We start from the raw sequence: 16,796 nt of genomic DNA on the forward strand, positions 1-16,796 counted from the left end.
TTGTGCTCATTCTACAGGGTGCTCACATAGCCACCCTTTGAATTTTGGCTGCAGGTCTGACCACCAAATAAGGAAAGGTGCTTTGGGTTACCAAAAAGAATGCAAAAACAGCCACCAGAAAGATGCAAAAGATTAACAGAAAAGGACATGACTAGAAACTAAAGGAGGTAGAGTTGTTCTTATTAACAAGTAATAGTAATGAAGGGAGAGAAGTGGAGTATTTGTGGACATGGTACTGGTCAGCAAAATCAGCAAGACTGTTGTCCCTTGGAATGGACTACTGAAAAAGTGGTGTAAATGGAAACCACAGATACATTCAGAGGTGCATGAAATGCATGAAGAAAGTGTGCAGGGAAAGGTGGAAAGTAAAAAAAAAAAAGAATACTAAATTCACTTAAAAGAAAGGCTAGACTGCCATCAAGCATATGGAATGTAGAGGTAGTAGACGTATAAACATTAGAACAGATACTTTTCTCCCTGAAGTACCTTTAAAGCTGTAGCTCATTTAGGGAGGATCGCTTCTGCTAAACACTGGGTATACTAACAATGCACCCGTCTCCTAACTGGAAAAAAAAATAAAGGATGACAAGTCAGAGTGTCAGTTACCTTTTAGGAAGAAAGGACATAATATTTAAAGTTGCCACCCATCCCGTTATCAGCGGGACACTCACAGGCTGAGCTACCTCATCCTGCTACCCGCTCTGTAAAACAGTGGGACTTTAAAAGTCCCGCTTTTCAATCGTGCTGAATCGCTGTGAAATAACTGCACACTTCGTTTTTCCATGGGAATTCGGTTACGTCACCAATGGTGACAAACCCACAGCTGCAGGCAGAGCTGTTCCCTGCCGGTTGTTGTAAATCATGTAGCAATTGGCTGCAACTTGTGAAGGGGGCGGGGATTTAGCCAGGAAGAGCCCTGCAAAGATAATCTTTGTAGGGCTCTTCCTGGCTGAATCCAAACTCCCATTATCAAACTAAAAAAAAAAAAAAAAAAAAAAATACAGAACACATTCTTGTGATGCAGTGGAGCTCTTTGCTACAATTACTAACACACACACAAGCACACACAAAGCCATTTAAGCAGCTGCGCACTGTGAGATACCATCCACTGCTGCTTAGGTAACTGCCCGTACTGCACCTGCACTCAGTCAGCTACTCAAATGCACTGCCAGTTGATCCCCTAACAGCTTGCACCCAGCACGGCCTTCCTTTGCTCCACACCACGTATGGTACCGACGATTAACACTGCAATAACTTTGGAGGTATTGGCAGTGTGTTTGTTGCTGTACAGCAAATTCTAATTATTTTAGTCCCCCTACAGAATTTTTCTGCAACGTACATTGTGATCTGTGTAGTAGTGATGGTGATGCTATCGGCATTGCAGTTAATGCCATCATCAATGAAATTAAGGTGCGGCAGATACCTCTGAACTCTCCAGATTTTCATAGAATGTCCAGATTTTTTTTGCCTCATATTTTTTGGTCTATTCATCATAAAATTTGTGTTTTTCTGGCAAGTCACTGGGAAGATCTGAGGACTGAAGTCACTAAATAACGACATACATTTGAGTTTCAGACTTCAAATCCTTCAGAAAATGTATGTTAACACAAATTATTTTAATCAAACAAATTTCTAAGTTTATAAGAGTAATATTTAAAATATATCCCTATTTTTGAGGGATGGGAGCATGTTTAGTGGTACCCTTAACTGCTGTGGTGATGTCATGATAGGGGTGTGGCCAGTGTCATATTGGTTACACCCCCATGTCCCACTTTGACCCACTTAAAAGGTGGCAGCCCTAAAAATATTACTCCTAAGAACTAAGATCATGCAAAGAAGCAGTCAAAACAGAAGGCAGTTATAATGGAACTGTACAATCTAAACAAAACCAAACCCTCAAAAAAGTCTATTACAGCAATCTGAAAAAAAGTACAATCCCTCCTGACAAAATCCAGTGACTTTTTCAACTTCTAAGCTACTGAAAGGCCTAAAAAAATGAAGTGGATACGAAAAGCATTTTACTTCTTCAGAACAGCAAAAGTAAGCTTCCGTTTCATGCTATCACTTAACTGGTTACACTCTTGAGAATTCAGAATGTAAGGGCTACATTACGAACAAGGAGATACTTTCTAGCCTGGCTCCAGTCAGTAAGGGTTGGGACATTGCAAACATCCAAAAGTAAGACATTTCTTCAGCTGGTGGGAGGTTATCTGTTACGTAGAAAGATTCCTGCTTTGAGCTCACCAATAACACTAGCAATGCACTTTCAACTTCACTGTGAAGGCCATGTCTCTACAAAAGCTATCTTAGATTTGTTTCCAACAGCAGTGTGTCAAGAGATGAAAAGGATACTGATCTGGCACACATCTATTAACACAAAAAATCTGGACTAAATCTAAAATACTAGAGCAACAAAGGCTCAAAATAATGACAGATTTTAAGAATTGCTTTTATAAACTCAGAAAGTTGCTAGAATGATAGGTTTTGTGTTAGCTTGCATATCTGAAGGATATAAAGTCTGAGACTCAAGTGTGAGTCATTATTTAGTGACTTCAGTCCTCAGTGATTTACTCATCACCTTCTTTCGGCTGTTCCTGTTAGGGGTCGCCACAGCGGATCATCTGTTTCCATTTCTTCCTGTCCTCTGCATCTTGCTCTGTCACACCAACCACCTGCATGTCCTCTCTCACCACATCCATAAACCATATCTTAGGCCTTCCTCTTTTCCTGTTATCTGGTAGCTTCATTCTTAGCATCTTTTTCCCAATATACTCAGCATCCCTCCTCAGCACGTCCAAACCAACGTAATCTTGCCTCTCTGGCTTTGTCTCCAAACCTTCCAACCTGGGCTGACCCTCTAATACATTTATTCCTAATCCTGTCCACACTAGTCACACCCAGTGCAAATCTTAACATCTTTAACTCTGCCACATCCAGCTCTAATTCCTGCCTTTTTGTCAATGCCACTGTCTCCAACCCATATAACATAGCTGGTCTCACTACCTCTTGTAGACCTTCCCTTTCACTCTTACTGGTACTTGTCCGTCACAAATCACTCCTGACACTCTTCTCCACCCACTCCATCCTGCCTGTACTCTCTTCTTCATCTCTCTTCCACACTCACCATTACTCTGAACTACTAAGCTCAAGTATTTAAACTCATCCACCTTCGCCACCTCTACTCCTTGCATCCTCACCATTCCTCTATCCTCCCTCTCATTCACACACATATATTCTGTCTTAGTCCTGCTGACCATCATTCCTCTTCTCTCTAGAGCATATCACCACCTCTCCAGGGTCTCCTCCACCTGTTCCCTACTCTCACTACAGATCACAATGTCATCTGCAAACATCACAGTCCACGGGGACTCCTGTCTGATCTCGTCTGTCAACCTGTCCATCACCAGTGCAAATAAGAAAGGGCTCAGAGCTGATCCTTGATGTAATCCCACCTCCACCTTAAACACATCCGTCACTCCCACCGCAGACCTCACTGCTGTCACACCACCCTCATACATATCATGTACCACCAACTTTAAAAATATGAGGCAAAAATATGGACAGTTAAGAGGTTTGATCTGGCAATTAATTCCTTGCTGGAAAGGAACATGGCCGGTCAGATGGCTAAGAATACCGAAGGTAATGAAATTTAAAATGCAGAAATGCTTTGTGTCTTTAATCTGAGCTCTTAATCATATCCTTCTTGACAGGTGTCCTTGGGCCAATAACATTCCAAGCTTTCCACTTATGAATGCTCGCTTCTCTTGCCTCCCCAGTTTAATTTGTGTAAGGTATCAAAAATACAAGAAAGTCCTTGAGCTTTGAAATCACAGTTGACACTGTTAACAAAAAGGTCCTAAAATGCATTTTACATTATGTCAACAGTCCAAGACCATGATGGGAAATCTACTGACAGTCCTGCTTCTGTAATTATCAAAGATGCAGGCATTCTGGAGGCGAGAGTAATATGTATTTCTCAATCATCAAATACAGTTTCCTCAAACGACTACAAGGAGAAATGGAAAGTGAAAACAAAGGGAAATAAAAAACAGGAGCAAATGGCACTGAGCACACCTGATACTTCAGATACTGAGAATGCAAACACAAAAACTGGGCAGAGAAGCACAGCCCTCAAACAAATGTACTTAGAATTTAACTAGTGCACAACAACAGATAATGTTACTGCTTAGCATCTATAACATCTGTCTTCATAAGACCTGTACGTTATAGAAAATCTACTATATGGTTTAAAAAGAGAGTAAAACATACAGTAATGGACAACTGGACATTACTAATTACATAAAACCTAGAAAGTATCATGTTCCTTATTATATACTTATTTTATTTTTCAAAAATCTTTGAAAACCCCAAACTGCTAAAAACTCACTTATTTTTATTTATTTACTTTTTAACATTTGCTTACCAGGAAAGTCAGATGGAGTAAGCCAACTTTCAGCGGAGACCCGGGGAGAAATGCTCCAGACACGTGTCTTTGTAATGTGGGATGAAACCAGAGCACCCGGAGGAAACCCACACAAATGCAGGGAGGACATGCAGACTCCGCACCGAAGGCACCCCAGCCAAGAATAGAACTGATGAACCTCTTGCTGTGAAGCAACAATGTTAACTGCTGCACCACTATCACAGAACAAAAGAAAATATCAGCATCATGATATGAGCCAGCAAAACTGCAACACTAACCTGTTGTTGTAACAATCTTCTGTACTACCACACCAGCACGCTGAAGATAATTCATTGGAAAATTCATACCAACACCAGAACCAGATGGCAGTCCCATTCCCACTGGGGGAGCATGCCGAGGAGTCATTGGAATTGGTGTAGACTGCACAGGGCGCACACTTGCTATGGGCTTATCTTCAAACTTCAAAGATGGACGCCTGTGGGAAAGATATTTTTATTTAGTAATTAACAGAGTACCATTGCTAATCCAAAGAGACTATTTTCTGTCACTTGCTTCTTTGCATGGCCTTGGTGAGTCCTTATTAGTAATACCATGTTATTTCTTCTTAAAAGCCATGCTGCATCAGAAAATGATATCACGGAGACAAACAAATACCAAGGATCATATGAAAATTCTGCACTCCTAACTGAGGCAGGCTTTCCACATTGCTGCACTGTAAGGAACACTAACAAAACACACAAATGCAATCATACAGAATGTTATTTCAAGTTACAGTGCAGCTATTTAAAATGCATATGAATAAATATTATACATAAAACAAATATAAACTACATCTTAACAATACAATTAACAGCCGTGATGTAGTTCTCGGTAGCCATCCCACCAAATTATAAAAGTTTGGTTTTCGATGTGACTTCCAACATTATTCTGATACCACATTTAGACTTCTGCTTACTAGGCACAATCAAATTTCTATAAAACAAAGGTAAAGAACAAACAAATGGCCTTGGAAATGGTCTGGGCATGTAGACAATCAAATGGTAAAGTGGAATTAAAGTTCACAAATGCAAGGCAAACGGTTAAGGCATTATTTAGAAATAATTTGTTTTACACTTACGCATTACATATATTCAGGAAAGGGCAAACGATATTTGTAATGTAATGTGGTGAACATTCATCACACAATCTACTACCATTGACAGTTTAATCTCTTAAGTATGTAGGTGCCCTTTCCCCTGCATGCCCATCTGATCCACTGCTATCTGGATCAGATAGTTAATGGAAATTAAAACTTCATTTCAAATCAGGATGAAATTTACTATGATGCAAGTCTCCATCACATGCAGTTACTGTTAAATATATCCACTTCTGTTTTAAAACTCTAAAACAACATGAGCAAAATTAATTTGTACAAACTGTAATAATTTCAGCAAATGTGATCAGTATTTTAAATCTACATAATGGACAAATCTACCATGACGATTCAGATTATTACTTGGTTCTCTTTGCAGGCAAATGATCACTGCTAGTTAGATATTTTTTTTAATAAGAAACCTCTTTACTGAATTATCACCTATGACTCAGGCAATCATATATTAATAAAAAAGAAAACAAACCACACTGATATTTTCAGTCACATATAAAGTTCTATACATAATATATCATCTTCTATACAGTCATTGTCTAACATAACCTAGTTCTTTCAATTCCTACCTTCCCTTAAACTTCATTCCTCCTCCCAAACATTATTCTGCATGTATTGTTCCCACAATTCACATTGTTTTTTCTATGTAATTTGCTCTTACCATTTTTGAAAGATCCCACTTCCAGGATTTTTTTAAATCTATATTCACTACTTCTAGTACATTTTTAGATTCATTTTCATTTTCTAGTAATTGTTTATTTGACAGCCACCAGAATTAAACTCAGCAAGGCCTTACTTTGTATAAGTAATTCTGATTCTGTATCACAGCTCAGAAGAAAAATCAGTTCCTTAGTTACACCAATTTGTTTATCCAGCTTTTGTAACAGAGTAGTCTGCAGGGAAGTTTTAGTGTGCCAACTCACTACCCTCCCAAAAAGTATGTTCCCAATTACCTCCCCCTTTCTTATCATCCCTCCAGCATTTCCAATCTACCTGAGGAAAAATTCTTTGGAGTCTCCTTGGAGTATAGAAAATAACCACGTAAACATTTTCAATGAAAAATCCTAAATCTTCTAGACTCTGTTGCACATTTTGGAGCCATGCAAATATCTTCCCATTGTTTCTTTGTGAAATCGCTTATCCAGTCTTTTCCCAATGCTTTTAACCTCTTCTGATTTCTAAACTTATCATGCAAAATTTTACATGCCCTACTAGTTAACCCTTTTTAACAGTAGCTTCTGTTCTAGACTTTACTAAAAACTCTACCAGTTCTGGTCTTTCACTTAGGATCCCCCTATTCCTTTTTCTTTGCCTATAGTCTGATATAGAACAGTTGTGCAAGAACTTACCATAATGACAGATATCATTCTCTTCTCTGTTACAGTATTTTTTTTTACATGAGGGAGTTGCATGCCCAGGCGACCCGAAGTCGGCCAGTACACCAAAGGCTTTTACTACTGTAGTGTACATGGTACATCTCACGTAGGCAGCTACTGGACTTAGGCCATAAAAGTGACGTATGGGAGCACCATCCTCAGAACTTAAGCTCCAGGAGGAGATACAGTCCAAGGAAGAGAGAGTCAGTACTTCCAACTAACAACCACAGTGGGGAAGGAGGCTGGGACAATATACTGCAAAAGAGAAGAGAAGGACATCTACCATTATGGTACGCTCTTACACAGCTATTCCATGTCCTTCTATTCATCTGTTGCAGCATTCTTTACATGAGAGAGAATATCAAAGCTCATGCAGAGAGGGAGGTGGAGTTAGCTGAAGAATTTTCCAGGAAGCCATGAAGGAAAGGCCTGGGAGGTCTAATGTAGAAGAAGCCTTTGAAGAAATGTTTGGCCTCAAATCTTGAGGCTAAAGGAAGTGAAACAGGCAGACCTGCAGAAATGGCTGACAAATGTGCTTTTACAGAAGAATAAGCTAAGTCAGAATTGAGCAACTCACACAGGTATGAAAGAACCAGAGGAAAATCCACTATTAGTGGGTCCAGGTTTCGAGAGAGACACCAGATAGAAAATCTTTTCCATTTGGACAGGTAGGATTTCCTTACACTGGGTTTCCTGGCTCCTGCAGAACGTGAAGCATGTCCTCAGAGAATAGATGTCTAAAGGGTATCAGGACTCTATCACCCACAGGGTCAGTTGTAAAGTTTCCAGGTGTGGGTGGATGAGGGAGCCCTTGTTTTGTGTATGTCTACTCGTCAGGTAACCTGTAATGATTGCCCTTGGCCAATGCTGTCTTGGCCAATAGGGAGTCACCAGCAAGATCTTTGGTCTGTCTTGCTGAATCTTCAGCAGGACTTTCGGAATGAGTGGAAGGGGAGGGAATGCATATAGAAACTTCCCCTTCCAAGATATTGATAGGGCATCCACTTTCCATGCCAAGGGGTGTGGTTCTCTGACACAAAATTTTGTAAGTTATTTGTTCAGAGGGGAGGCAAACAAGTCTATTTGAGGTATACCCCACTGGTGGACTATGTCCAGGAACACATCCTTGTAAAACATCCATTCGTGGGCCTGTGTTTGTGGACCTGCTCAGGTTGTCTGACAGAGTTCTGTATGAAAGGGATGTAGACCGCCTGTAGGGAAAACTGAAGTTGCTGGGCTAGTTCTCAAACCTGTATGGCTAATCTGCACAGAAGGAAGGATTATGCCCCCCCCCCCCCCGCTTGTTTACATACCACAGAACGGTCATGTTGTCTTTGCAGATCCTCAGCCACCCTGGGTTGAGGACGGAATTGAATGACTGAATTGCTAGGATCAATGTCTTCATCTTTTTTATATTTATGTGGTTGTTTTCCTGAGATGGAGATCATTGACCTTGAACAGTATGTGGGCCCCAACCTGTATCCAAAGCATGTGTACAGGTTCGGAGTTGGAGGTTGAGGTATACCCCTGAATGGAGGCACCATGTGTCCAGCCATTAAATATCTGCGTTTTATGATGTACAGGATTCAGGCATCTTATGTTATGGATTCATAGGTGGGGAGGGATAGGCTTAGGGAAAGAGGGGTATTGCAAGGGAGTCCCGAGGACTCAGAAGATGAAACTTGCTCTGTCAGAAAAGGGTTGGCTGGTAGTGTGAGAAGAGGTGGGAGCTGAAAAGTGATGAGGTTTCTTGCTCCCGTTGGAGGGCTTGGATTGGAAGTGCCAGGATTGCCTTTGGACAAAGACCTGTTTTGAAGGGTAGTTCCTGTGAAATTTTGGAACTGGAGAGACCAGAATATGTTTGAGGTCTTTTAACTCCTTGCTCTTTTTCTGCAGTGACTTTGCTTAAGATTTACCAAATAAGGTCGAGTAGTCAAGGGGAGCATCCATGAGCTTCGCCTTGATGCCCTCAGGGAGAGGTTGAAACCTAAATCAGGCAAACCTTCTCAGTACTGAGGCCAAATCTGCAGCTCTAGAGGTGGCCTCAACAGCATCAAGGCTGCATTTTATGGAGTGTCGGGCCACCTGAGAGGATGCAGCAATTAGGGAAGAGGCCAAGGCTTTATTTTCTGAATCTGGCATGCAAGATAGTATTTTAGATAACTGTGACATAGGTTCCAGGAAATACTTAGTTACATGTGTTTGGTAATTCAAATCCCTGAAACCTAAAATAGCTGAAGTGTAGATTTTCCACCCCAATTTCTCTAGTTGCTTACTGTCTTTGTCAGAGGGGAGGGAGAGAAGTGGAAGGAAGGGACTTCGAAGCCTTGTCAGAGGCTACAGATATGACAGAGGGGTCTGTCACCGCAGCCTTAAATAGAAAATTGCAGTCTTAAGGGACATTGCAATATCTGTCTGGCTTCTTATGGGGCCAGAGGCTGTGAGTCAGGATGCAGGGATGTGGAAGCAAAGGCATCCAGAAAAGCAGGGATAACTGAAGGGATAGGTTAAGGGCTAGGGGCCTCCACCTGAAGGAGGTCATAGTATCTCTTCTGTACATCAGACATTTAAAATTGGTCTCTCACTTTTTTGAAGGGTTTTCCCGAATGAGAGGGGAGTCCATCCCATTAGAGTATTTCTCAGAGGAAGCATAGTCTAATGGGGAAGGAATTTGTGAGGAGTAGGCTACGGAATCACTGTCCTCATTAGAGGAAGAATCTTCCTCTGAAGTAGATTTTTGTCTGACCCTTTTTTGAGGGGAGGTAGGCCAGGACAGAGAAGATGGAGGGGACCCAGAAGTAGGCCTCAGGATCATGAAGGCCTTGAACAATGCTGGGCAAATTTTTGCCACTATTTCGGAGGGTCTTGAGGTGAGGAATGCTTGGTTTCATGCTTTTTCTCAGCAGGAGTGTCCATCTGATGTAAATAAGGGGGTCCAGATGTAGGCCTGTACTCGAGCACCTCCGAGTCGATTTCTTCCCTCACTAAGGTCTGCATGATTCTCCTAGGGTCTTCCAACAAAACGAGCCTTGGTTCCCACCTGGATATCGGTACCTGATGTCTGTTACGCCTCCCTGGATGTGCCAATCTCCGGTTCTAATGTAGCCTGTAAAACTGGCTCGGCCTAAAGATCCGGATATGAAGTGGAGCATGCCTACAGGCTATCATGAGCCTCGGGAGAGATGTCTTTGGTGAGAGGGGCAGCTTCAGCTTCTGGGTCTTCTGCTTGGTAGGCTCGGTTGTCGGGCCGGATGAACCCTCCATCAGGCTTTTGGCGAGAACTTTCAAGCGCTGGTTCTCTAAGTAAATTGCAAGGGACAGAGGTCGGCTATAAAGGGTCTGGGGATGAACGACGGGCAGATAGAAAGTACAGTTGTGTACACTTACCATAAATGTAGATGTTCCGAGTGTATTCACTGTTGCAGTCATCACACTTGGGTTATCTGCCTGCAGGTAGCCCTTGGTCGGCCCGAATACAAGAGACTTAGTATTTCTGCATCGGATGCTGTCGCTTCTTCCATGATGTCAGGTCGTCAGGGGCATAAAAGCAGGCAGCTGACACCATTACATCAGTTTTTCTTGCCCCCAAATATTAAACTAGTATTTGGTGGGGAAAACACCACCGGTAAAAACCTAAATACCAATACCAGTAGGAATAGCCATAGAGAGGAGAGATAAAGAGATGGAGAAAACCAGGGGGCTGGAGGGAGGGAAACCAGGACTGCAACAGTGAATACACTCGAACATCTATATTTATGGTAAGTGTACACAACTGTACTATGTTCGTGTTTCACTGTTGCAGTCATCAAACTTGGGTTGATTCCCAAAGCAGAGGAAGGGTGGGGGCAGTCAAGAAGAATTAGGACTGGCTAGTAGGCCTTGCAAGACTGCTGTAGCAAATCCTGCCCTGGTGTGTACAGAACTCCAGGTAGCAGCTTCCAGTATGTTCTTTGTAGGGACTCCCCTGAGAAATGTTGTAGAGGTAGGTGTAGCTCTAGTGGAATGTGCTCTGATGCCCTGAGGGGTTGGTTTTTCATGGTGCTTGTAGCAGAAATGTTTGCAGTGTGCTACCCATTTGGAAAAGGTTTGTTTTAAAATGCCCTAGCCCTCTGCCCCTGTTGCAAAGCTGACTAGCAGCTAGTCAGATTTTCTGAAAGGCTTAGTCCTATCAAGGTAGAACCTGAGCTGTCTGTGCATGTCCAAAGAGTGCAGGATCCTTTCCCCTTTATTTTGAGGATTAGGGAAGAAGGTTGGCAAATGGATAGATTGGTTGAGAGCCACAATGGACACCACTTTAGGCATAAAGGAAGGGTTAGTTCTGAGGGAAACCCTGTCAGCATGGAAAATAATGAAGGGTTCCCACAGCCATCAGTGCTTGTAACTCAGACACTCTTCTAGGTGAAGTGATGGCTAGAAGCAAGGCTGTTTTCCAAGAGAGGAATTTTAACTCTGCTGAAGCAGCAGGTTCAAAAGGGGGAAGCGTGAGCTTTTCCAGAACAAAGTTAAGGTCCCAAGCGGGGGAGGATGCTCTCCTTGGTGGCCTTAAGTTGTTTGCCCCTCTCAGGAACTGTTTGATGATAGGGTGAGAGAATATAGGTGGCTCAATATTGTAATGAGCCGAAATGGCAGATGCATGGACCTTAATGGAGGAGAAGGATAGGCCTCTGTGTAGTAGTTCTGCTAGGTAATCCAGGATTAGAGGTATGGAGGGCAGTGTTGTGTCCTTTCCTTTAGACTGAATCCAAGAACAATACATTTTCCACTTTTCAGCATAGGATTTCCTAGTACTGGGTCTTCTGGCTTCAGTGATGACGTCCAGCACCTGCTTGCTTAGGGTTGCTGGTGGGGTATTTAAGGAATAAGCCAGGCTGCAAGATTTAGGGTTTGCAATTGTGTATGCAAAATCTGTCCCTCCTGCTGAGAAAGCAGGGTTGGGGTCTGGTGTAGGTGCCAGGGTGGCACCGTTGTCAGGCTGCACAGGAGTGGGTACCAGTGCTGGCATGGCCAGTCAGAGGTAATCAGAATTGTCCTTGGCCTGCCTCGTTTTATCTTGAGATAAGGGGCAGAGGAGGAAAGGCATAGATTGAGAGGTTTTCCCATTGAAAGGATAGGGCAACCACCCTTCCAGGCCCTGCTGTAAGGGTTTCTAGTGCAGAATTTACTTAACTGGTGGTTGTCAGGGGAGGCAAAGAGATCCACCTCTGGGGTCCCCCATTTCTGGATCAGAAGGTTGAAGGTGCTGGGCTCCAATTTCCACTTGTGTAGGTCTAGGATATTTCTGCTTAAGTCATCTGCCAGTGAATTTTGTTTGCCTGGCAGGAATTGAGCTTGTAGATGAACTTGGTTGTCCAAGGCCGTGTTCCACAGGGCCATGGCTAACCTGCAGAGTGGGTAAGAATGGGTTCCCCCCTGCCTGTTGATGTACCATAAAACTGTGGTGTCTGTTTTTATCAGCAGTTGTCCTGGAAAGAGAAGGTATCTGAAAGCTGTCAGGGCATTCTGTACAGCTAGCATCTCTTTTTGATTGATGTGCAGGAGAATTTGCCTTGGGCTCCAGTGGCCCTGAAATACATTTGCCCACCATGTGAGCCCCCCCCCCCCCCCCATGCATAATCTGAGGTTTAATTTGTGGTTACGGTCTGGGTGGCATGGGGTTGAGTGAAATGCACTCCCTTGTTGTGATTGCATGCTTCTGCCCACCAAAGGAACTCTGTCCTTAGACAAGGTATGATAGGAATGACTGTTTCCAGGTCCTGCTAATGTTGGCACCAAAGACTTAAGTACCATTGAAGTTTCCTCATATGCAGTCTTGCATATGGAATTAGCAGTATACACGAGGCCATGAACCCCAGGGGCTTGCTGTATTTTTCTTGCAGATAGCTGGGTTCTGGTGGCCATTTGTTTGAAGTAGTCTTTCAGATGGACCTGTTTTTCAGAAGTGAGGAATGCCATCTGGGAAGTGGTGTCCAAGCTTGCTAGCAGGAATACAATCTTTTGACTGGGTACCAATTGTGATTTCTTTTCGTTGATGGTGTACCCCAATGAAGTTAGAAGGCTTTTTACAAATGTCAGGTGCTGAAGCAGCAACTCCAGACTGTCCACCTGAATCAGGCAGTCGTCCAAGTACAGGTAAATTTGGATATTTCTCTGCCTGCAGTATGCAATGACTGGCGCCAGGCATTCTGTGAATACCCTGGGCGCAGTAGATAAGCCAAAGGGCAGTGCAAAGAACTGATAATGCATAGACCCTGCCCTGAAACGCAGATATTTCCTGCATGACTCCCTTTATGGGGATGTGCAGACAGGCTTCTTTTAAGTCTAGGGTGACTAACCAGGGCATCCTTGGCTAACATAGGGAGAAGCTGTTGCAGGGTAAGCATCCTGAATTTCGGTACCACCAGGAAGGTGTTGAGAACTGAAAGATCCAGGATTGGGCGCCAAGAGCCCTCTTTCCTGGGTACCAGGAATAGTTTGGAGTAGAATCTTTGACCCCTCTGTTCTACTGGAACAGGCTGAATAGCTCTGATATTGAGCAGGGAAAGTACTTGGTTTTGTGCCTCTGCCCACTGGTTTGGAGGAAGGTCTGGAAACCCGCTTGGGTTTGGCAGTGAATGGAAATAAAATTTGTACCCCTGGGTTACATGTTGAGGACCCATCGGTCCTGAGTGACGGACATTGAGTTTTTTGCACGAAGGGCAAGTTTTCCTCCTAGGGGCACAAGCAATTGGGGAGGGCTGGGAAGCAGAGTTGAGAAGTCATTGTGAGCTTTTTCCATAAGGAGGTGGCTTACCATTCTCTGCTCTAGGGGTGGGGGCACTCCATTGCTTAGATATCTGCATACCCTGAGACTGTAGTCTGGGTGGTTTGTTTCCACTGGGTCTTGTTTGGGAAGGCCTGGAGGGGGCTGGAAAGGACCAGTGTTGTGAAGGGAAATGCTACCGAATCTAGGTGGTTGCACTTGTTAGAATTCTTTCACAGTTTGCATAGATTTAGCCTTTTCTTCCATCTTTTGAAGAACAACTTCTGCTTTGCTGCCAAACAAATGGTCCTTATTTACAGGAGCGTCTAGTAATTTAGATTTGACATGATCTGGCAAGGCCTGCTTCTTCAGCCAAGCATGTCCTCTCAGTACAGAGCCAGTGGCTGCTGCCCTGCAAGATGCTTCCAGGGCATCAAAGCCACACTGTAAAGTATGCTTACTAACTTGGTTTGCAGAGTGCATAAGCTCCCGCAATTCTTTATTTTCTGCACAATCTGGAAAAATTACCACTTTTTGTTTAGTAAGTTCCATAACATGTTGCTGGTATTTCAGCATGTGAAACTGGCAATTCAATGCCCTGATAGCAAGAGATGCAGAGGTATATACCTGGTATACACCTTCTTACCCAATCTGTCCAAAGCTCTGGAATCCCTGTCCGAAGGGATATGATTTTTGGCTGTAGTAGCCTTAATACCTTTAGGTCCCTGGAAAATGATCTATGGATCAGCAGTAGGATTCTTGAAAAGAAACTTGTGAGAATCAGGTACTCTGTAGTACCGGTCTGGTTTCCTAGGGGACGGAGGTAAAGTGTCTGGAATAAGACTGGATTCCATGAAAACATCATCCACAACATCCAGGACAGGGGATATAGCTAAAGACCTGTGCTGAGGTAACAAATATTCTCCAAGTCTCTTTTTGGACTGAGGATAGTCTTGGCATTCCCAATGGAAATGCTCTCTTAAAGTATGCAAGGTTTTACCAAAGGAGAAATCCTCTGGAGGGGAGGCAGAGGGAATGGATTCCTCTGCTTCTGAATCCTCACAGGCAGATAAGGGCATGTCTTCATAATCAGAAAGGTCAGAGTCAATGGACTCCCAGTCTGTAGAACCTGAAGGGGACTGGAGTCTATGTCTCTTAGCTGGGGAAGGCTGGCTTCCCCTAATCAGCATAATAAGGTCTTTAGCCATTCTAAGCATTTGTTTTTGTGGCATGGGTAGCTGAGCATGCACTTTGGTCGTTGGTTTTCTAGGCATAGTGCGTACTCTGGGCCGAAGAAGCTCAGTAGTTTTGGTTAAAAAAGTCGCCGGTTTGATTTGAACATCGGTAGGACAAAAAACTCCCTCAGAAGCTGGTGCCTGCACAGCAGCTCCGGACCCATCTAAGGTAGAGACATCCGCTGGTTCCATAGTAGAAGAAGCATTTCGCTGCATACCAGACTCCAAACGGGTCTCAGCAGAGGCCTGCGAATCCATAGAAGCAGGCATCAGGGGCTGCAAATGCACCTCACTGAGTACCGGTGGACTGGCGACTAGCTTAACGGAAGCATCATCGGCAGTTTTGAACCTATGCGGTCTGTCTCTGTCTTTATAATTACGTTTTTTTCGGAAGATCGGTAGTCGGATGGCTTACCGAAGCCATTTCAGAATACGGAGATTGAGAGCAAAAGAATTTAGCGACAAAGATAGCCAAACGACGAATGGTTCGAGCGTTAAACAAGGCACAAAACCGACAGCGAGGGACGTCGTGGTCTGGGCCTAAACAGGTGATGCAGTAAGAATGAAAATCTCTGTGAGGTATTTGCTTTCCACAGGCAAGACAATTGTTAACTTTTTCTGACAGAGGTTAGAGCAAGAAAAAAGGATTCCCAACGGGGTACTTAGCTTTAGAAGACTTCAGGATTATTCAACTCAAAAATGAAAAATTCAGGTAGCGGCCGACCGGCACTTGCGAACTGCTTCTGCTTTGGGCTCCTCCTCGGCAAGAAAGACTGATGTAATGGTGTCAGCTGCCTGTTTTTATACCCTGACGACCTGACGTCATGGAAGATGCGATCGCATCCGACGCAGAAATACTAAGTCTCTGGTATTCGGGCCGACTGAGGGCTACCTGCAGGCAGATAACCCAAGTGTGATGACTGCAACAGTGAAAAAACGAAGAACATTGGTTTTTATAGTAGTGGTGGAGCCCAAGACAAAAAAAAGGCACCATGAGTGACTATCCTTGTGTGGAATCTGCCTTCCACAAACACACTTCCCTTTCTTGGATGACATTAACTCTAAGCAAAGAAAACAGCAGCAAGAGACACAAAAAGGTTCCCCAACGGGGCACTTATCTTTAGTAGAAAAAGGGATTCTGGTAGCAGAGCGATGTCCAGGACTGGCAATCCGAATGGCAGCAAAGTAGTTCTGGGGATGGTGTGCGCGTATATCACTTTTATGGCCTATGTCCGATAGCTGCCTACGTGAGACATACCGTGCACCCTACAGTACTAAAAGGACATCAATCCTTAACAGGGAAGGCAATCTCTAAGCCTGCAGTCTAAAGGTATTCTTGGTCACTTTCCATTCTATTATCTTTTCCCTCTCTATTTGCTCCCAATACCTTGGTTCCTCTACCAGTTTTCTGAAGTAAATTCTAGTATCCTCTTGCCTATTCTCTGTACCCCTAATTGCATTCAACCTTACTGGCACAATCTCCTATCACCATTCCCATGTTGGTTTAGTTCTTAAAATACTTTTTGTTACTTTATGACTATAATATTCTGCATGGTTATTGTTATTCTCCTTAAGGATCTGCATTCCAAAATCCCAGTCTCTCCTTATTTCTTGAACTTCCCTCCATGTCATCATCTTTTTCCACTCTGAATTATAGCTTTCTGCTTGTGCTATCTATAGGAGCCTTAACAGTGCAACTCTGAAATACCCCATTCAAATCAGGTAATCCCTAACCACCTTGCTTGATTAGAAGAATCAGCTTACCCCACTTGACTCTTTCCCCTCTTTCCTTCTAGATAAAACCCTTCCAACCCTTCATTAATTGCTATCCACAACTTCTCCTCTGGCTGATAAAATATACCTGACCTGTGTAAAACTA

General features: G+C 43.3%; 1 protein-coding gene across 1 annotated transcript in view; it reads right to left on the reverse strand.

The window, feature by feature from the left end:
• Positions 1–16,796, reverse strand: part of RAD54L2 (RAD54 like 2) — a 2,252,401-nt gene that overhangs the window by 319,784 nt on the left and 1,915,821 nt on the right. Inside the window, exon 20 of the mRNA XM_044077481.1 lies at positions 4,702–4,898. Within this exon, the coding sequence (XP_043933416.1) occupies positions 4,702–4,898 (197 nt within the window). The remainder of the gene's footprint in view (positions 1–4,701; positions 4,899–16,796) is intronic.

Source organism: Protopterus annectens, chromosome 7.part0 (assembly GCF_019279795.1).
Source record: "Protopterus annectens isolate FY-2018-M chromosome 7.part0, PAN1.0, whole genome shotgun sequence".
NCBI lineage: Eukaryota > Metazoa > Chordata > Ceratodontiformes > Protopteridae > Protopterus > Protopterus annectens.